The sequence below is a fragment of the Rousettus aegyptiacus genome, unplaced genomic scaffold (assembly GCF_014176215.1).
Source record: "Rousettus aegyptiacus isolate mRouAeg1 unplaced genomic scaffold, mRouAeg1.p scaffold_m13_p_1, whole genome shotgun sequence".
NCBI lineage: Eukaryota > Metazoa > Chordata > Mammalia > Chiroptera > Pteropodidae > Rousettus > Rousettus aegyptiacus.
The window spans coordinates 76,998,691-77,022,280 of NW_023416284.1; the positions used below are offsets into that span (position 1 = coordinate 76,998,691).

General features: G+C 35.5%; 1 protein-coding gene and 1 non-coding gene across 2 annotated transcripts; one reads left to right on the forward strand and one right to left on the reverse strand.

Moving 5' to 3' along the window:
- Positions 1–380: 380 nt before the first annotated feature.
- On the forward strand, positions 381–523 carry LOC118606507. The gene has a single exon (XR_004952476.1). It is a non-coding gene; the product is annotated as a small nucleolar RNA SNORA48 (small nucleolar RNA).
- A 4,164-nt stretch (positions 524–4,687) lies between these two features.
- SMIM13 (small integral membrane protein 13) lies at positions 4,688–23,590 on the reverse strand. Its single transcript, XM_016118818.2, has 2 exons — positions 23,324–23,590; positions 4,688–6,113 (listed from the first exon to the last, which is right to left on the reverse strand). Exons 1-2 carry the CDS (start codon positions 23,397–23,399, stop codon positions 5,926–5,928), a joined length of 264 nt encoding a protein of 87 aa, XP_015974304.2. The 5' UTR covers positions 23,400–23,590; the 3' UTR covers positions 4,688–5,925.

Here is a 23,590-nt window from a genome sequence, read left to right on the forward strand (position 1 = left end):
TGGGGACGTCTCTCACTCTGCTATGTTTCCAAAGATCCTCCTTCGTTGAAAATAATTTTCGTGCGCATGCGCGCGCGCACACACTCACACACACACACACACACACACACACACACACGTGGGCTTATATCTGGGCTCTGTCATTAGTCCACATACAAAAATTAACTCAAAATGGATAAAAGACCTAAATATAAGACCTTAAACAATATGACACATAGAAGAAAACAGGAACTAAACTTGTGGACCTTGACCTTAAAGAGGATTTTATGAATTTGACCTAAAAAGCGAGGGAAGTAAAAGCAAAACATAAAATGAGACTATAGCAAACTTCAAAGCTTCTGCGCAGCAAAAGGAACTATCAACAAAACAAAAAGGCAACCATCCCCTGGCTATGGACAAAGACACCTGACTTGTGGTGCTGCTCTGATATCAGTCAGGGGCAAAGCAGACATACAGTCCTTTGTTCATCCTACCTTGCTGCCTGGGTTGGTGGCCAGAGCAATTTCATGCCTGGGGCACATGAACAAAAAAAAAAAGGCAACCAACCAAATGGGAGAAGATATTTATAAACAACTCTGATAAGGGGTTAATATTCAAAATATATAAAGAACTCATACAATTCAACAAATAATCCATTGAAAAAAGGGCAGAGGACTTGAACAGACACTTCTCCTAAGAAGACATACAAACGACAGACTTATGAAAAGATGCTCAACTTTACTAGCTATTAGAGAAATGCAAATCAAAACCACAATGAAGTATCACCTTACACCTGTTAGAATGGCTATTATCAACAAGTAATAATAAGTGTTGGAGAGGTTGTGGAGGAAAAGGAACCCTCATACATTACAGGTGGGAATGTAAATTGGTACAGCCACAATGGAAAACAGTATGGAGCGTCCTCAAAAAATTAAGAAATGAGTTACTATATGACCCAACAATCCCTCTTCTGAAAAATTTGAAAACAGTTTTTCATAAAGATATGACCACCCCGATGTTCACTGCAGCATTATTCACGGTGGCCAAGACATGGAAACAACCAAAGTGTCCTTTAATAGGTAATTGGATAATCAGCTGTAAGACATGAAATACTGCCATTTGCAATAACATGGATGGATCTGGAGAATGTCATGCTAAATGAAGTAAGTCCAATGGAAAAAGTCAAGAACCATATAATTGTATTCATATGTGGGATATAAAGCCAAAATCAACAAATAAGACAGACAAACATTCAGAGACCCAGTCAACAGTATGGTGGTTACTAGAGGGAAAGGGTGGTGGGGAAGTAGGAAAGGGTAAAAAGGAAGATTTGACTTTGGGTGGTGAGCACACAATGCAATCTAGATGATGTATTATTGAATTGCACACTTGAAACTTATGTAATTTTATTAACCAATGTCACAATAAATTTAATAAAATTTTTTCAATGGGGTGGGGGACTTGGCCCCTTAGCCACTGCAACTAATGATTTCCCATCTCAAAACTGGTGTTTGAAGGCATTTCTCAACCTTTTCTTGGCTTTGATCAGGTTCCTCAGTCTTCCTAGTGGTTAAAACCAACAAAAATATAAGACAAATATACAGATGATGTATTTTGATATTGTATAAAATATCAAAACAATACTGGATAAAGTATAAGGAACAAAAAGGGTAAATATGGTAAATGTAATTCAGCTCTAGTGTTACATGTTCTTCAGGCTCTAAGTCAATTATTTCCATGGTGCTCAGAATACTGCTGCTATCTTGCCTTAATTCTTAGATTTTTGGTGTTTGAAAAATGAGGTGAAGGGTGGATGACTGGGTAAGATGGTTGTTTTCAAATCACTTCACGTCCAAGGTACCCTTCACACTATACTTTATCAATGAAACATACACAACTTTTGTTTGTTTTCATTTTAATTTATTCTGTGCAGTTTAAAGTGAAAGTTAAAACATCACATAAACAAACCACAGAAGCTTTAGATATAGTATTGACCAGTTTTAAAATGAAAATAAAGGATCACTTACACATACTCATCTCTAATTTTACATCTTATTATACAAAAGTACTATTAACATACACAATTCTAATTCTTATAAACCTATTTGTCAAGCAGCAAGATGACAACGCATCATAGCACAGCACAGAATGTTTCTTTAAAGAAACCACAGCAGCAGTATTTAGTGAGTGGTTATGCATAGAACTGATTTGGAGGGTAATGTGAAACAATGGTCATAAAACAGCGAACACATGTACAATAACAAATGGACAACATAACTTGTATTAAAATGCTACCATTTAATGCTTTAAGTTAAAAGCTATAAGATATTTTAGAAGCAGATAATGCAAGGTGCTTTAATTCCAGACTTCATAACAAAATACTATTCCATTAGCTGCTTGAGAGTCTATAACATTTGAGTACTGCTCACTGGATTTTTAAAGTCACCTTCAAATATAAAAGTTTACCAGTTAAAGTCTAAAGTTACATTGGTTACATATTACATTAAAACATAACTTTTCAGAAAAACTGACTTCAAAAAATATTGCATTTTGACAAAATAATTTCAAAAAATGTTGCTCTTAAAAGTAAAAATATACTACTTTCAAATCTTTCAACACTTTTTGGTTTAAAATGCCATATTTGTGAAACCATTACTTAATATTCCCAACTTTCAACAAAATAACAGTTTGAAGCTGTTTTTAAACCTAGTATCTAAAGAAATGAGTCAGCAAACATGTGAATTCGCTATCCACCAAATAAAAACATATCAATGTTTTCACCATGAAAACAATACTACAAAATCTACTGGATGATTTTTAACTTGATGTAAATATTAAAAACCTCATTTAACAGTGCTATACAAATAGTGTTTTTTTGGCATTTAAGTTAGAGCAGTGCTACCAATACATTTGATACCAGCAATTATCACAAGAGTTTCAGAGGCAAAGAGAAAGATTTGGGAATGGTTGGTTGGAAAGGAAATGAACATCTAGCGTCCTCAGTTTTGGAATTACTCCTCAAAAGCTAGTATATTTGATTAACATCATTGTTAATGAGTGTTCAGACAAGACTAATATTTTGTTTTTAATGCTCAGAACCATCTAAACTTTAAAATTAACCACAGGTTAGTCCATCTCCTACTGAGAAACTGAAAATGCCCTTAGGAAGAGGTTCTGATAAGTTCAGAAACAAAAGCTCTAAAATAGGAAAAAGAACAGAGACACTATACCACACAAATAATTCTGTATAGGCAACTATTTCTCTTGCCTCTCTTAGTGGCCTTAGAAATATATACGATGGTGAGAATATTGGGGGAAGAGGGCTACAAGGGGGAAAACAGTTTCAAAGGAATTCATCTGTAGAATTTTCATACTGGTATTCTTTTTACTCTCCCAAAAGTTAAAACATAGAAGGGTGTTAGCTATTAATATGCTTTTGGATCTATTTCCCAAATAAGTAAAGCAGAACATTTCTTAAAATTCTATTTAAAAAGACATCCTCGATGCATAAATATTAATAAATAATACCAACATGTACACCTTTACATGGATTAATTTGTGGATGACCCTTGTAGGTTTTGGGGGTTTACATCAGCCATCATTTTTTAATACTGACTCAACATGGAAACTCTCCAACTACTTAGTTTGTCAGCAAACATTATTATCTAAATCTAAGATATCCGCTATATAACAGAATACACAGCTTAAAATATCAGACTATGAAAAATCTAATTTAAATATCCTTTTAGTACCAAGAAGTTTTTAGGCAATTTTTTTCCTAACTGATAATCGTTTTAATGTGATATTTCGCTAGTATGAAGCACTAAAATTAATGCTTGAAACTTGTCACTGTTTAAATCCCTACAGTCACATAAAAACAGAAAACTGCATCCATTAAGGAAATGAAAACAAAGGTTATGCCCCACTCTCAGCAGCTGGGGATCTTCCCATTGCAAATATTTAAAGCTAAAGTTATGCTCCGTAAATTCCCTTTTAGTATATACAAAAGGCTACAATGACAGCAGAGGTGTTCATCAGGAATATCACTTAGGACAGAGCATGTGAACTGTTAATTATCAAGCAAAACTATCAGCATTAAGTATGAGGTACCAAATATAATTACACACCACCATAAAACAGAGGTGATATTCTGTGATGACCAGTCATTTAGAAACAAAGTTTAAAAACATAAAGAGAACTTGGATTAATAAATTAGCTAGCTTTGCAATTCACTCTTATACAAAGCAGGAAACACTAAACAGGAAGGTTCTTTAATCTGTATCTCTCTTCCCCAGTAAACACTTAGTCCAAAGTTCAAGCAGGCATTTTCACCTACTCTCTATTTTTTCTCAATACCCAGTTTCTCTGAGGACTTGTCACTGAATTGCTGTTCGTGAAGAAATATTTTCTCCATAACACATGCCTTGAGCATGAAGTCCTCCTATACAAAGGGAGTAACTAATCCTACTCTTCCCAAAGTAGAAGACAGTTCTTAGATTACTAAATTACTAAAGTCTTGAATAGGTTGCTATAAAAATGTATCTCATAGAGGGTAACTATTTTAACAACATTGTAAGAGTCGGAATTAATTTCCCCAATAAATAATTACTATTCTAAGAAAAAATAATTCTACAAACTATTTTTTTATTTAAGACACCACCAATTGTAAGATGCACCATATGTATCACTGAGAAAAAAACACAGGCAATTAAAATGACAATGCTTTTGCATCGTGAAGAATGTTTATTTTATATTCATCGAAACAGAACTTTTAAACAGATTTTTATCACATCAATCTTGTGCATACATAAAGCGAGTGTATGATATAAACTAGTTACGTTATAACTATAACTTCATATTCCAAGTCCAACTCTTCTGAATCATCTCTTTAATCACAGTCATCAATATCTACATTCTTCCACACAGCAGCACCCCTGGTATCATCAAGAGCACTGGTGACGCAGCATTTCTTGAAAGGGTGCCCTACCACAGTCTTTTGTTTAATGTCAGCAGGAACTTTGGACAAAACAGTGTTTGACACCTTAACGACAGTCCTGCACAACACATGAATCGATCGCACCAGCCTCTCATTGCTTTGAATTGTGTTTCATTTATTCCAAGGGTTTTGGCAATTTCCCCCGCCTTCAGCTGCATCTTTTGGCATGTGATAGGCAATCCTTTTGCACATATCTCATTGACAAAATGTAGTACAGCTTCATTTACCTGTGGATATCTTCCCTTCTTAGGTCTTGTAAAGCATTTTGTTGTTGCTTTACAAGAAAATAAGGAATTGCGGTCATTCCTTCAGTGATATATATTTGCTCCACTAATATCAAATGTATGCCCTGCTGCTCTGTTTCCATGCTTTCCTGCATGCACAATAACTTTTCATTTCAGTGCTGAATCAGTGTAATCTTTTAAAAGACATTTTTAAATGCCAATTAAATTTGACACATTTGATATCAACAATATAGTGATGTCGCTATGACAAGCTATAAGTTCCAACACACACAGGCTAGAAAATTACATCAAATATTGCCTGGTTGACAGTAATCGTGGGATGCATCCCAATTTCAGACAAGTTAAAATTGGGGGCGGGGGGGTGGAGTACATTATAAAACCAACAAAATACAGTTTTTCAAGCCTGTAATGTTTAACAGATTCACACAAGTGCAAGAAAATAAGCTCAAGAGCCAAGGAATAAGTATATAATTAAAAGCAAGTAAAGCAAAAGATTATCTTTAAGATGACATTAGCAATGGTCCAATTTGGTTTCAATTCCCTTTATTTTCATATGGCTTACATGTAAACCTTTTTTTTGAATTGGACTTAACATCCAAGTACAAATGTTCTTCAATATTTTAGCAAATTGCAAAGCCAAGTCATTAAAGACAAGAGGCTCTCAACTGCCTTTCATCATTGACTAACACAGGATGATGGCTAGGGTCAGTGGCCTTCATCAGCAGGTGCCCTCCTCTGGCGAGCAGATCTGATCCTCTGTGGAGACGATGAAGCATCCTCTTCTGTTTCAGACCCTGAAGGCTCATGATCTCCCTCCTGGGATCCAGTGTCTCCCACCAGTTCCCTCAGAAACTTGAATTTCGATAAAAAAAGATGCCAAACAAAATACCAACCTAAAGAGAGACAAAAACAAAGTTATTACACACAAAGTTACTATTGACAACATCTAGATAATTGTGCAGTGGGAGGGGGGAGGGCGCCAATATTACAAAACAATATGTATAACATATATGTGATTACAAATATATATACATATAACAAATGCTTACTAAGCATTTACTGTGGACAAGGAAGGCATAAGGATAAACTCTGGGATGATACAGGGATGGCAAAAACGATTTCTGCCTTCATAGAATTTAGAATCCAAGCTTGGTCGATCTATATTAAAATTATGAGATTATGATACCTAAGCATTTATCATATTAAAATTAAACTTTTGAGAGCATTTTTCTGGAGAAAAAAGAATGAACTTTGCTATTTACTGAAACATTCATACTTCAATGATAATGTTTACTAAAAGCAAGTTTTCTTCAAACAGAATGCAAAAGACATTAAACGGCAGGAATCAACTACACTACAATGAAAATTTTCCAGTCAGGACCAAGATTTAATACGTTTCTAGAAATAACAAATTTTCATAGAAAATAATTTTTAATTACATGATAAAAGAATAAAGCCAGAGCACCGGTATCTTAAGTTCAAGGTTCTAAAAATATAGTATTTTCATGTCAAAGTCATTAAACAGTCTGAATAACTCTCCTCCCCAAAAATTATTAACCAAGTTTTGCAAGGAATTTTAAGTTTACTAAGTTTTAGAAGTCCACTAGTGAGGATAAACAATCAATAAAAGGAATGCACAGGATAAAACCTGTGAACGCATGATTGGTTGCTCTGAAATGTTAAGAACATAAATAAATAAACAAAATTAACCATTGTAACAAAGTTTTTCATGTGAGTATGTTTTCTTTAAACTCTCTAGCTTCATAGAAAAGCAATAGACAGACCATAGCATATTCTGTTAACTAGCATTTTTTGAAAACAAAATCCAAACGGCTTTTGTAACCCCAGCATTATACCAGGCCAAGGTGAATGGCCAACTTTAAGGAAATTTCTGATTTTACTTACTTTTCTCTTATAAACTCTGGGGAGAAAAAAGGATTAACATAAGCTCTCTGGTACTAAAAGACTAACTTCAGAGATTTAACCCATTAAGAAAATTTTTTGCATTCCTTTAAACTTGAGTACTGAGTACTAACTGAACCACACAACAAATATATTTTTGTCAATTGTGTGTTTGGGTAAAAACCTAACTTTATAAAATTTTAATGATTTTCCAGATTAGCAAACTCTCTCTTCACCCAAAATTCTTTGTAAAAACAGGCAAGTGAATTAGTGGAAAGAACATGGGAGAAGGCATCAGGAGTCCTAGTTCTGACAAGATTCAAAAAGCTATTGTGAGGAAAAACAGACGGTAGATAAAGGGCTTAAGGTGCCCAGCACTGAGTTTGCATTTTGTAAAATGTGTGATCAACATGCTGTGGCTGTTCCTGGGCAATGAGATCTGAGGTGATTTCTACTTTGTTGTTGTTTAATTATTTTTTAAAATTGAAATTCAAGTCATATACCATAAAATTTGCCCTTTAAAATTCAGTGTCTTTAAGCACATTCACAAGGTTGTGCAACCATCACCATTACCTAACTCCAGAACATTTTTATAAAACCTATACCCATTAGTTGTTACTCCACATTTCCTCCTTCCCCCAGCCCCTGGCAACCACTGATCTACTTTTCTATCTCTATGGATTTGCCTACTCTGACCATTGTACATACAGGCATACCTTATTTTATTGAGCTTTGCACATACTGTGGTTTTTCCGAATTGAACATTTGTGGCAACCTTGCGTAAAGCAAGAGTATCAGCACCAATTTTCCAACATGTATGGAACAACAAAGACTGGATGACAGCAAACCTGTTTACAACATGGTGTACTAAATAGTTTAAGCCTACTGTTAAGACCTACTGTTCAGAAAAAGATTCCTTTCAAAAATATCACTGCTCATTGACAATGCACCTGGTCACCCAAGAGCTCTAATGGAGATGTACAAGATTAAAATTGTTTTGCCTGCTAACCCAACATCCATTCTGCCTCCCATGGATCAAGGAGTAATTTTGACTTTCAAGTACTAGTATTTAAGAAATACATTTCAGAAGGCTACAACTGCCATAAACAGTGATTCCTCTGAGGATCTAGGCAAAGTAAATTGAAAACCTCTGGAAAGGATTCACCATTGTAGATCTCATTAAGAACATTTGTAATTCATACAAAGACATCAAAATATACACATTAACAGGAGCTTGAAAGAAGTTGATTCCAACCCTCATGGGTGACTTTAAGTAGTTCAAGACTTCAGTGGAGAAGTAACTACAGATGTGACAGAAATAGCAAGAGACCTAAATTAGTAGTGGAACCTAAAAATGTGATTGAATTGCTGCAATCTCATAATAAAACTTTAATGGATTAAGAGTTGCTTTTTATGGATGAGCAAAGAAAATGTTTTCTTGAGATTGAAACCTCTCCTGGTGAAAATGCTACGAAGACTGTTGAAATGACAACAAAGAATTTATAATACCACATACATTTAGTTGATAAAGCACTGGCAGAGTTTGAGAGGATTGACTTCAATCATGAATGAAATTCTGCTGTGGGTAAAATGCTATCAAACAGTATCACATGCTACAGAGAAATCATTCACCAAAGGAAGAGTCAACGGATACAACAAACTTCATTATGATCTTAAGAAACTGCTACAGCCACTCCAACCTTCAACAACCACTACTAGCCTAATCAGTCAGCAGCCATCAACATCATGACAAGATCCTCCACCAGCAAAAAGATTATGACTCACTGAAGGCTCAGATGGTGGTTATCATTTCTTAGCAATAAAGTATTTTTAAATTAAGGTATACATTGCTTTTTTTAGACATAATGCTATTGCACACATTATAGACTACAGGATAGCGTAAACAAGGCTTTTACATGCACTGGGAAACCAAAAACTCCATGTGACTCATTTTAATGTGATAGTCTCTTTACTGCAGTGGTCTGCAACTGAACCCACAATATTTCTGATATATGCCTGTAAATGGAACCATAAAATGTAATCTTTTGTGTCTGACTTCTTTCGTTCGACATTTATCTTCAAAGTTCTTCATCCATGTTGCTGCATGTCATTCTTTTTTATTACTGAATAATATTCCATTATATGGATAAATCGCATTTTGTTTAACCATTCACCAATTAATAGACACTTGGCTAGTTTTTCTTCTTTGGCTATTATAAAAAACAAAGTTTCCACTTTTTGGCTCCAATGACCCTTTGTGTACAAGTTTTCACATGGACATGTTTTTATTTCTTTTGGGTATATGTTTATGAGCATAATCAATGGATCATATAGTAACTTTATGTTTAAGCCCACCAGCTAAGTTTGAGATTCCAATTTCTCTACATCTTCAAGGCTTTTTATTATCTACCTTTTTTATTATAGTCATCCTAGCAGGTGTTAAGTGCGTATCATTGTAGCTTTTATTTGTGTTTTCCTAATGACCAAAGATGTGAACATCTTTTCATGTGTTTATTGGCCATTTGTATATCTTCTTTGGAGAAATGTCTATTCAATTCCCTTGCCCATTTTTCAATCAGGTTGTTTTCTTTTATTATTGAGTTGTCTGAGTTCTTTATATACTCTTGATATTAGACCCTTATCAAATATACAGATGATTTGCAAATATTTTCTGGCATTCTATGAGTAGTCTTTTCACTGTCTTAATAATGTCCTTTGAAGTACAAAAGTTTTTCATTATGATAATACCTAATTTATCATTTTTTCTTTGATAAAATCCAACTTATCTATTTTCCTTTGGTTGCTTATGCTTTTGGTGTCATATCTAGGGAATCACTGACTAATCTAAGGTCATGAATATCTGTGTATTCTCATAAGAGTTTTAGTTCTTACATTTAGGTCTTTGATCCATTGTAATTAATTTTGGTGTGAGAGATCCAAATTCATTCTTTTGCATGTGGATATCAAGTAGTACCAGAACCATCTGTTGAAAAGACTGTTCTCCACCTCCCTCTATTAAACTGTCTTGGAGTCTTTGTCAAAAATCAAAAGTCCATAAATGTTATGGTTTATTTCTGGACTCTCAATTCTGTTCTATTGATCCACATGCCTATCCTTATGCCTATGTCATACCATCTTGATTATAGTAGCTTAGTCTTACGTTTTGAAATTGAGACTTTAAACCCATCCACTTTGTTCAAGATTATTTTGACCATTCTGAGTCTGTTGCATTCCCATAAGAATTTTAGAATTATCTTGTCAATTTCTGCAAAAAAGACAGCAAGAATTTTTATAAGAATTACACTGAATCTGTAGATCAATGTGGGGACCTACACTGTTTTGTTGGGTTTTTTGTTTGTTTTTTAATACATCTCTGCACTTAACCAAATTTTTCCACAATGGATATACATAGTTTTGATAACCAGGAAAATCTGTCAGAAACTGATAAGTAAATCATGAATGCTCTGTAGACTTATGTGCTTTAAATGGCCCAATGCCATTAATTGGTTAAATTAATAAGGTCTGTTGATTTCAACAGATACTAAGAGAAACCCTTAACTCTTAGGTTAGTTTTGAGAACTACAAAACTTGTTAACAAGTTAAAAAGGACTCATTTGTCTAAGGTGCTGAGCTAAATAGAGATTATGGAAGTGAGAGGGTGGGGGTAGTGGAGGTGGGGGGTGAAGGTTATGGGTAGTGACACTGTTTCCCACAAAAAATCTTGAGGTAGAGAATTCCCCTAGTACAGATATGGAGTTCACTTGCTGAGCAGACAAAAAGAGCAAATACCCACTGTGCTTGGTTTTTACAATGACTACTGTAATGATAGGGTGGGAATGCAATGTTAAGAGATAAATTGTAGTGTTGATAAGAACTGCAGTAGTATTCACTACATTGAGGGAAATTCAAGGAGTTGATCTCCAAGGAAAATGACTAAGTTCTTACATAGCTGCAATTTCAGGGACATAGATGGGAGAAAGATTTCCATATCACAGTACTCAGGATCAGTAAGATCTGATGCTTCTACAACAGACTGTTTACCAAAGATTGTTAATAGTCTGGAGGCGTGGGGGGGGGGGGGGAAGGATGACACTAAGAATTCCAGGCAGTTTGAATGGAAAAACTGCATACTACATATTTATTTTGGGGAAAAAGAAAACCACGATTAAAACTCCCTTGGGTATATACCAGGAAAAGCAAGATCCAGCAAAAAAACTGAGAGGTACTATTGTGCCAGATAAAACTGCTAATAAGATATTCACTGGCTGTGTTAATTAGACTTCAAAATAACAATGGCTAACTTTGGGACAGGTAACTGTAAGGAAGTGTTTTGCAGATATCATTTAATGGCCAAATTGTAATTCAGTTTAAGTAAACTGTCCCTTCACATACTTCTGGTATGTCACTCTCCCTGTAACTAATAGGGCCCTGACCTATTCATCGATAGTATTTTACTTATACTGATCTTATGATAAACACAAACAGAAAGTCATATAGTCTATATCCTGTTATTTTAATAAAGCAGCTTTTAGTTCAAGAGCCAGAAACCCTGACTTAGCTTAACCAAAAATGAAAAAATTGTTATTAGATTACAGGAGTATCTATTGCGCAGAGCACATGGGAAGATGCACTCCTACTAGGGACTAGAACTAGAAGGCCCTTGTGAACTGATGTCATTCTCTCAGCATTATCTATTTCTCTTTGCAAGCTTGCTTCACTTACTACTAGGCTTCTCTTGCACGTAGCTGCTTCTTTGTAGCTTTATGACTTCATATCTTCAAAAAACAGCCGAGATTCTCTGCCCCAACTTGGGTCCAGTGTGAGCCCCAAGACCAATGTGTATTACCTAGGTCAGGTATTGTAAACATGGCTGTAAGGCCTACCCCTGAGAGTTCAAGAGTGATTTTAGAGATTGAAGGGGACTGGATAGGATGTCCTGGAGAAAGAAGTCCAGTAAAGATGTCTAAGATGTCTCCTCTACTTTTATTAAGCAATAGGCTCCTGAAAGATGATTTCCACTAAAAGAATCACCTGAAATACATCAATGAGCTAGACAGGTAATTCTTTTGTTAAAGAAAGTCTAACCAAAATTTTTGATTTTCTTAGGATCTGCCTCAATTCCTTTAAAACTTCTAGACAATGTTACCTTGATGAATGTCCACACTGCAAGAGATCCTCAACTTCTTAAGCAGAGGAACTTCATAGGGTAGGGGTAAGGGGATCAGATGAAGCTGAGAGTCATATCTCCATTTTAGGGAAACAGACACATGTAAAAGTAAAAAAAAGTTCAAAAGCACTTAATATCCAATGGAAAGAAACCAGTTAAAGATATGTGATTACTATATTGCAGCCATTCACAAGAATTGCTCAAACTGGATACTCATCACATTCCCCTAGGGAGTTTTTAGAAACTACAGATTCCCAACAATTCATCCCAGGTACCACATATTCATCACCAGGGACCATGCTTACTCATGTTTTTTAAGCTCCCTAGATGATTCTGATTCACACACAGGTTTGGAAAAGAGAAATGGAGTAAAGAAGAAACATGAGTGCTGTTGCAGATCAATTATGGATTGTCCGAGGAAAAGGAAGAAAGGATTGTTAGCAATGGAGCACCAGTGGAAAAGAGATGTAACAGCTGACCAGATCACCTGAGAAGATCCCACTTGAGAAAAGGCAGCAAAAGCCACTTTAGTATTTAGGTATTGGACAAAGCATGTAAGGAAGAGCTATAAAGAAACTGCCCAGGCACTGATGAGTGGGGCAATGTTGAGGAAGGACAATAGATGTGCAATGAATGACGCAATGAATGGTCAGAAGTTGGTTATAAAGAATGATTACATCTGTGCTCCAAGTAGAATTGTATTGTCTGGTTAACAGAACAGTTTAATATAACATTCATGTATGCAAAGTGCATTCTCTTATATATTATATTAAGAGAAAACAAGTGGTAAGTTACATAATATAAAGCATCACACTCTATGTACATGATACTGGTTTTAAGAGAGCATCAAATAAGAGAGAGGAATATGCATCATCATGTGTGTTGGGACGGGGAGAGTCACCACAGACACAAGGGATAAAATCAACAGTTCAGATTTACAACTCTCACCATAAGAATAGACAAACCTAATTTGGGCTCTAGACTCTAGTGAGTAACTTCTCTTGGATGTGTATATGTATCTTTGAAAGAGAGCAGGATACAATAACCACTAAAACCCAGGCTACCCTTTACTGAAAGGGACTTTCCCATTGTATCCTGCATGCTTACAGCAGACAGGACCTTTTATGGAAGTATAGCTCATAAAATTCCTCCCACACAAACTTGATATGCAGACACCAGAAATTCTTCACCTACCTATTCTATGGAGCGTTTGTCTTATATTTGTTTTATATTCTATTCTGGGATTTAGTAAGAAAAAAAAAATGGGGAGGAGAAAGGGAGAATAAAGGAGCAATGGGGGAGAAAGAACTATCACAATTATATGTACTTACAGTAAGAAGTTAAAACTAGTATTGCAGTTTTTCATAGTTTAAATGGCTAGTCTGTATTGTGCTCCAGTCTCAGACTGGTAAGTACTATACATCAAAAAAACTGGCTGGCAACAAAGAATGTGTGTTCTAGGATGAGCAAAGGTGTACTCACTTGTGAGTACCAATAACTGTCAGTTCAAAAAATGAACTTCATGAAACACACTGTACATTGTTTTTCTATGCAAGATGAATGTACTGGCAGCAGAAGGGCAGTGATGAGTTTGAATGATGAACCACCACCATCAACACACCACAAACCCAGGGAAGAGCTGTAATTAAAGAGTTCTCAGGTCACAAAGTACTCTTATATTCAACATCTGAATTAATCATTCCCATTTTCTAGATAAGAAAATAAAGTTTCAACAAGGCCATTGAGTCAAAACAGAGCAATGAATTTAAAAATTGTATCATATTTCTCAGATTTTCATGGTGAAAGTAATTTTCATGGTGATAAAACACGAAACACTAATTAGGAAATGAGAATTTCATTTCGCCACCCCAGATTTTTAGGTCAAAAGCCTAGATGCAGTATAACCACAAATCCTTATCTTTGTGGAATCATTCCAATGGAGTTGCATAATCCAACCATCATGCTGGTATCTAAGTGATTAACTGACTCAATACCAATCTCAATTTATATAAAGTTCTTTTCTTTTCCATTTTCAATCCTATTACCTTATTTCGTTTTACTCTGCAGGCAGCAAAGGCTTATTTCCAAGATAATATGTAGGCTAAGTAAAAATAGAGCCATGATCTTTCAGCTGCTACCACAATGCTCCCTCTGCTGCATAACCCTCTCATAATGACACACTGGGCAAAACCATAGGACATTCTGAATCAACACAATGTTGAATCATAATACCTCCATATTCAAAACTTTTATCCATTAACTGTAAGACATTTTAAAAATTGCCTTTTAAAACCTATCTTCTTTCTATATTCTTCTTTCTTTGGTGGTCACAACAGTTCCATGGATCCAAATATTACTTCTATTATAAATGATGACCAAATTTTTCATATATACCTTCTACCCTTCTTGAACTGCCAGAATCTCCTGGTGGTTGGCTTGAAGTGTAAAAAGTATATATACCCAACAGCTCCTTCTTCTCATTTTGCATTTCCCCATGACTTTGGTGGGAAAGAGTTCCTTTTCAGCACATTATCCCTCCTCTGCTTTACCTCAGTGCTAAAGATTCTACCTTAGTAAGACTTCTCCCATCTGTTTCCTTCTCTACATTCTCAGTGCCATTCTCTACCCTAGATCAAATTCTTATTATCTGTCAACTAGATTGTCACTATAATCTCTTATATCTCAAAAGCATGTTGGAACAAAACTGCTTGGTCATGAATCCTAACTCAATAAAGATGGGAGCTAACTTGGGCAAGTAAACTTGCAACTTGGGCAAGTTAGCCCCTAGCTGTTTCAGTTTCCTCTTCTATAAACTGGAGTTAATAGTATCCACTGTCAAAGAGTCAATGTGGTAATAAAAAAAAATTAATACACATAACATGCTAAACAAATGCCTCACACATAATAAACATTCATCAAAAGTTAGCCATTGATACCCTCTTCTAGGTTCCAGTCTCTTCCCTACCAGGGCAAAATCCACAGACATGAGGCTACTACTACTATTACTGAAAATTTTAAACATCACTGATAAATAATTTTTATATCTTTCTACTATATTACCTCTCCAGTACAGTGCTCTTGTGGTTGATCACTTTAGCACTTCATGCCCACTTCCATCGTATTAATTATGTCTATTACTCCCCCAAGACACAAGTTTCTTAAAGAAGGGAAAAGTATGGTTTTCTAATATTTCCCACTGTGTCCTTTGTCTTGGAATAATACCTGGACAAATTAGATACTCAAGACAAATCAATCAACCTCCATTATACACTCATACACACACAAAGCCCACTAATCATGAAGTTAAAGGTTTCAATGACTTTCACCAATTACCCATTTCAGAGCTCAGAAGATACCTAGTGAAAAATATAATAGCTGATAATTGGACAGAACTGCTTGGTGCCCTTTCACAAAGATAATGAACAACCTTATCACAGTCACTTGACATATACAGAATATTCCACTCAATAATAGCAGAATAATCATTCTTTTTAAGTATATATGGAACGATCACCAAGACAGACTATTAATTCATCATCAATTTATTGGTCCCTCAAATTTCATTATACAACATATAATAAAATTTTTGACAATAAAAAATTTAAATTAGAAATTGATAACAAAATTATATATGGGGAAAATCAAATATTTGAAATTTAAACAACACAATTCTAAATAACTCTTGGTTCAAAGGAGAAATCACAAGTAAAACTAGAAAATATTTTGAACTGAATAATTTTTTTTTTAATCAAAAGCAATACCTAGAAAGAAATTTATATCATTAAGTGTTGATTTTTAAAAATAAATCTAGACTCAATAATCCAAGCTTCTATCATAAGAAACTAGAAGAAGTACTAATTAAACTCAAAATAAGTAGAAGAAAATAAGGAGAACAAAAATCAATGAAACAGAATACGACAAATAATGAAGGAGGAGAGGGGAAATCAATGAAACCAAAGCTGATTCTCTGATAAGATAAATAAAAGTTAAAAACTTCTAGCCAAACTAATCATGAAAAAAACAGAAAGGGAACAAGTAACAATATCAGAAATTAGAGAAGACATCAGCACAGATCCTACAGATATTAAAAGGAGAGAATATTATAACTTTATCCCTGCAAACTGTATAGTTGATATTAAATAGACATAGTGCTTAAAAGACACAAACTATAGAAGCTCATTCAAGAAAAAAACAGTTAACTAGAATAGCCCAATGCCTACTTAAAAAATTGAATTTGTAGTTAAAATCCTTCCCCAAAAGAAAAGTCCTGGCCCAGATTAATTCTACCAAACATTTAAGAAAGCATACAAACTGTAATAGACATCTTAGTAACTTACAGTGGCTCAAGCCTTTGGGTAACCCTTGTGTGACCTGTCCCCTTGAGTGTGGCAGAACCTGTGACCTATAGGTAATGGGATAGTAATTCCCTTAATTAGGTTATGTTACATGGTAAAGCAAAAGGGATTTTGCGGATGTAATAAAAAAGGTCTCTATCAGTTAATTTTGAGTTACTTGTAAAGGGAAATTATCCTAAGTGGGCCTAACTCAATTAAGTGAAAGACTTTAAAAGAAAGACTGGCACCTTCCCTGCTGGTTCTCCTGCTGGTTTAAAGAAGCAAGTGACCAAGAGTCCCACAGTCACAAGGAACTGAATTCTGCCAACCAGCACATGAACCAGGCCAACACCCTGACTACAGATGTGTGAGATGGAGAGCAGTGGACCCAGCTAAGCTATACCTAGACTCCTGATACAAAGAAACTGTGAGCTAATAATTATGTGTTGTTTTAAACTGCTCAGTTTGTAGTAATTTGTTATGCAGCAACAGAAAACTAATATACAAATTCATCCAAAAAAATAAAAGAGAAAGAAACATTTCCCAATTCATTTGACCAGGTCTGCATGACCCTTATGACAAAATCAGACAAATTCATTTAAGAAAACTACAAATACTTCTCATGAATGTAAACAGAAAAAACTTCAAAAATTTGTTAAATTGAATCCTGTAATATATAAAAAGAATAATACATCATGAACAAAGGGGTTTATCTGAGGAATGCAGATTTGCTTTAACATTCAAAATCGATATAATTCACTAGAAGACAAAGAAAAACCACATGATCATCTCAGCAGGTAGAGAAAAAAAGCAACTGAAAAAAATATAACATCCATTAATTTAAAAAAAAAATCTCAGCAAAGTAGTAATAGAAAGGAACTTTTCTTCTTCAACTAATAAAAAATATCTACAAACAACCTACGGCTAACATTATACTTATCAGTGAAAGACTACAAATTTCTCTCCAAAAGATCAGGGAGGAAGGTCTGTTTTCACCCCTTTCAACACTGTACTGGAGGTACAATGAGGCGAAAACTAAAAGACACACACATTGTGAAGAACAGGTAAAACAATGAGCCTCTAGGTAGAAAATCCTATGGAATTTACAAAAATAAAGGAATCCCCTCCCCTAAATCTTACAAAGAATCGTGAATTTGACAAGGTAACAGGATATAAAGGCAATATGGAAATAAATGAATGCATGAACAAATGAATTTAGCAGCTTTACCTAATACAATGTCAACACACAAAAATCACTTCTCTGTATAATTAGCAGCAAACATTAAAAGAATATCTTTATGATAGCATCAAAAATATGAACCTTTAAATTAAATTAGACAAAATCAGTGCAAGAACTATAATACATATTTAAATACACGAAATGTTGCTAAGAGAAATTAAAGTCCTAAAAAAAATGAAGACACATAATACGCTCATGGACCTCAACATTAAGATGTCGATTCTCTTCAACTATAGATTCAATAGATCAATTGTAACAAGGTGATTCTAAAGCTTATAAGGAAATGCAAAGGATCTAAAATAGCCAAAACCCTGAAAAGAATAACATTGCATAACCTACACAGCTGACATAAGAATAGACATATATAGGTCAATGAAACGGAAGAGTCCCCAGAAATAAATCCATACATAGTCAACTGATTTTCAACAACTGCCTTTTTAATAAATGATGCTAAAACAGCTGGAAATCCTTATGTAAGGAAAAAGAATCCCAATCCTGAACTCAAACTCAATCTTAACATCCATCAATAAGTAAACAAATTATAGTATAACCATACAATGGAATGTTATCCAGCAATAAAAAGAATGAATCACTTATAAACACAATAGCATAGATGGATTTCGAAAGCATTATGCTAAGTGAAAGAAGTCAAATACAAAACGCACGTTGTATAATTCCACTTATAATAAATTCTAGAAAAGGCAAAATTATGGTTATGGAAAGCAGTTCAGTTGTTGCCAGGAGCTTGAAGATTGACTACAAAAGGGCATGAGGGAACTTTCTGAAGTGATGAAAATGTTCTGTATCCTGATTGTGGTGGTGGTCACACTACTGTGTAAAATTTTCTAAAGCACATCAAATTAATCTTCGGATTTCTGTTCACAGATTTTACCTTATTCTACCATTATTTTGAAATGTGCGTTATCCTAGGTAAAACTAAGGATAGTTTAAATTTTCTAAAACCAAATTTAATCTTTGAAGATTCATTTTTCACACATCAATTATTTCCTATTTATTCACCTGTACCTAAATGTGAGCTAGATAAGCAGAAATACACTCCATCCTCAGTATTCCCAGATTCTATTACTTGCAAAGTCACCTACTGGCATAAATTCTGCAGGTGATGCACGTAAAGTACCACGATCTGGATGCCTCCTGCCTTCATCAGTATACCTCATCCCAGCCAATTCTTCGAGGGCTGATAATTCATTTTTTCATTCATTCAAATATTCATAGAGCACCTACCATGTTCCAAATACCATCCTTACTGCAACATCTGTGCCCAATGATAACAAAGAAATATAGGAAAAAATAAAGCAGAGGAAGGGGAAAGGGGCGAGAATGAAGGAAGCTTGAATCTGAGGTTAGGGAGGCCTCAACGACAAGCAGAATGACAAAGTTGCCATTTACTGACAAGGTAAAGGCTGCAAGAAAACCCATATCAAGAAAAGTGGTTTTAGATACACGCTAAATTGGAAATGCTTGTAATACTAACCATTAAAGAGTTTTATAACCCAATCTTCAGCCCATCCTCCCTTGGAGGTCAGGGGGTGGAGCTGAAACTTCCCACCCTCTAATGATATGTTTGGTATTTTTAGTGACCAGCTGCTATCCTGCTATTCTATTGTGTGTTCGCCCAAAGTCCAGTTTCCTTCAGCTTAAAACTAATATATTATTGAATGTCAATTGTAACTGAAGAAATTTTTTAATGAAATGAAAGCATAAACTACACTTTGAAAATTTTTTAAAAACCTTGTTTCTATTTGGACAGTGATAACAGGGAATGAATATACACACCTAAGTTGATGCATTTCACGTAAAAGTACAGTGTACCCCCATTAGTAGACCTTTTCTTGGACTCTTGCAATTTATTGTTGAAAGTAATGACTATGTTGTATTCTTTTCCAGAATTTGTTATTTAGTGGTAGAACCAGATTTTAGAACCAGATTTTTTTTAGTTCTCTTCATATTTCACAACCATGCTTCCAAGAGATGCTCAAATGGGAGATGTATGCCATGTGGCCCAAAGACTGGGAATGAATGAGGAAGGTAAAATAATGCCTAAGGTTTGTGAAAACACAAGTTGTTTTAGGGAAAGAGTCTATGAAAACATTGTCTATGTGAAAATGTCATTCAGAAGCTCAGATTTTACTAGAGTTTCCCTGTGTCTCCCCTACAGGAGTGTAAGGTCCTCAAGAGCAGGGATTATGCTTTATTAATTTGTGGCCACTCTTTACCACCACCACAGTATCTGAACATAAGAGTTCATTTAGTACTATATTAATATAAGGGTTATCCATTCTGAAACAATACTGGTTTGCACCACACTTAAGACTTATGTGTAATGGGAATTAATAATCTATATTGGGACTTTTTCTTCATTCCTTCTTAAAATATATGAAGGCCTATTATACATCAGGCACTACCCTAGGATCCAGAGACAGAGCAATGAATATGCCAAACAAGGTCCCCATGCCTTCATGGAGCTTAAACTAAACTCTAATTGGGGAAACAGACACATGAAATAGCTTATTTCAGAGAATGCTAAGTGCTCTGAAAGCTAATATTAAATGAGTGACTGGACAGACTACTGTAGGTGGTCAAGGTACTTAGCTCTCTGAGACAACAACTGATGTGAGACCTGAATGGAAAAGCAAAAGGAAGAATGAGGAGTGTATAAGGTCCGCCTGTTGGTAGTAAGTTGAGAGGAGTGAGGAGAATGGAGAGATGTGTGGAGAAAGATGTGGCTACATCACAGATTCTTGTAGGGCACAGTAAGAAATCTGGGTTGTATTTAGAGGAAAATGGAAAGCCATTGGAGGATAGGTTTTAAACAAGGAGTGACATTTTTAAAAGAGTAGAACTGATCTAACAAAGCAAAGGAAACAAAAAACTGGATGGCAGGAGAGGGGTACACCAACTGGAGCCAAAACTCAGTCAAGACTACAGAAAAGATTGGGACTTGGGATGAGAAGATGAGAAGGGAAATAAGAAAAAAGAAAACAAGATGGGTTGAAAATCTATTTACAGACTGTCACTCAGGCAGCCAAGTTTACAACAGCCAATAGGGAAATGAGAGGATTCCTCTCTAGAGAGAAGGAATACCCACCGAGAACGGAACCTCTAGATACTAACAAACGGGGTATTCTCCTGGAGAAGCCCTATCACCCTGTAATGAGCCCAGAGCTGACACTGAGAATTTATCACCATCTCTTACTACCTCACCCTTAAATATAAAGAGAATAGATCATTAGACATTTGCAGAAAACCTCCAATCACAAAAAGAATCCAAAGCAAGCAAGCAAAAAGAAAATATATGTAAGAAATAAGGGCAGTGCAGAGAAAAAAATTTTATTAAAAATAACAACAGGAGGTCTAACATCCAACCAACGAAGTTTCGAAAGAAGGAAGAAAATGGAGGGAAGAAAATTATCAAAGATCTAATAAAAAATTTTCCCAGATATGCAGAAAAAAATCTGAATTAAAAGGGCCCAGAAAAAAATGAAATAACCAAGGCATGTCATTATGACATTTCAGAATACAATTAAAAAAAAAATATCCTGAAAGAATCTAGAAAGAGAAACCAAGTCACTTATAAGGACTAGAAAATAGAAGACATTAAATTTCTTAAAATTAGACCTAGGAAGCCAGAAATCAATGGAGTAATAACTTTAAAATTCAGATGAAAATATTTGCAACCTGAAATCTATTCAAATTATCTATCAAGTATACAGGTAGAAAAATAAAAGAGTTTCAGGCAGGTACTAGCTCAAAAAATTATTTTCCATGTATTTTTAGAAAGCCACTAAAATATATGCTTGAACAAAACAAGACTGTGAAATGAGAAAGATGGTCATATGAGATCTGGGAAACAGTTTCCAGCAGAGAAAAGGAAAGGATAGGCTGAGAATGAAAATTTCAAGAAAAATGGAGAAACCATACAAGAAAGATAGTCATATTACACTATTTGATCAGCAGGAACTATTTACACTGTCAAAATACAAATCTTAACTATCATGTTAGCCAAAATTGTCATTAATAATGGCATGCAGGAAAAGAAATGGGGACTCTACCATGGTTAGTAAATAAAATCAAAATTGCAAAATCAAGAAATAGCTATGAATAAATTACTAAGGAATATGGAAATAAACAACTAAGGAAAACAGTGATACTGAGAACTAAAGGGAACTTCTTTTTTTATAAGTCTTTTAGTACTACTGGCTTTGAAACTTTATTTCTTTTATTAAAAACATTTTAGAAAACATTTTCTGAATAAAAAAGTCTGACTAGTATGTGAAAAGTAGATTATAAAGAAGAGAAAATAGAAAAATAGTTAGAAAACTGAGGCAAGCCCAAAACAGAGGATGGTGGTGGTGTTATACATAAAAGAAGAAAACATATCCCAGATTTTTAAAGAAATAAAATTGGACTTTCAGATGGAGTCGATATTTGTAAGGGGAGATGGATGAGAAGCAAAGGGCAAAACAAAGTATGATTCCCAAGTCCTTGGTTACTGGTAACATGTGAGATGGAAAGGGTGGGGTAAGGAAAAACAGGTGGTACATTTAGTACATCATATAATGACGACACCTTATACTACATAGAGCCTATAGTATTTATTTTGAATTCTGACCAATAATTTCATCAACCTGAACCCATACTTCAATACTGCAATTATGAAAAATACTAAATACTTCCCAAATTGTCACAATTACTCAGCCGCTCTAAGAGGCTTGTGGTTATCAGTTACTGTGTATAAAGAAATCAAAAAGATCTAAAATTGTGCTAATATTCCTTAAGAAAGTTTTATGTCCTCTCATTCCAATAAGGTAAAACCCACAGCAAACAAAATAGCACCATCGTTATAGAACTAAGAGTTGGGTTACCTGACCCTGGAAGTTTAATATAGCCAATGTTTTTAAGTTCTGCCTAGTCTTAACATTTCTTTTTGGAATTTAGTTTAAGCCTGAACTCTAAGTAAACAATTTCACTTGTGCTCAAACCCAACTCTGACCCTATCTTTTTGTAAATGATGGTAATGAAACCTCTCATTACCATCGGGGTCAGTATCTGTTTAAAAGCTAAAGGAGTAACCAATCACTTCACCTTCGAATACAGGCCAAGGTTAAAATCTGGACAGAGTGTGGTAAGAATGGCAATCAAGGGCAGGCGCGGCCGGTGAAGCAATATCTGGTGTAAGCCCGAGTCAAGATGCCCAGTCTTGGATCCTGTTCCTTTCCTCTGCAGGATGCCAGAGGGCCTGTCATAGGTCAAGGGTACATCTCCTCTGAGCTCACTCCTGAGAGGTCAGTGGACAGGTAAGAGGTAAGATGATTTAAGACACTTGTCCACGCCTTAATTTTTTTTAACCAGACAAAACCAGCAAGTCAGCAAGCAACAGGAGTCGAGCTGGCGTTTGTACCGCAGCGTGCAATTGCCCACGGCGGATGCCCCACTCACCGCACACCATCAGCAGCAGGACGATCAGCAGCGTGGCCACGAACACCAGCAGGGTCAACCCAACGTTGTGCCACATCTTGGAAGTTGGGGGGCGGCTGGCTCAGAGCGACGCGGCGGTGGGCGCGGGCGGGCGGGTAGGCGGCGCGTCCCGGGCTTCAGCGGCGGGCGCCGGGCGCGGCGGGGCGCTGGGGCGGCATGGGCTACGGTCGCCCCCTCGGCAGCGCCCCCAGGGGGCGGGACGGCGTGAGGCAGGCACCGTGGCCGACC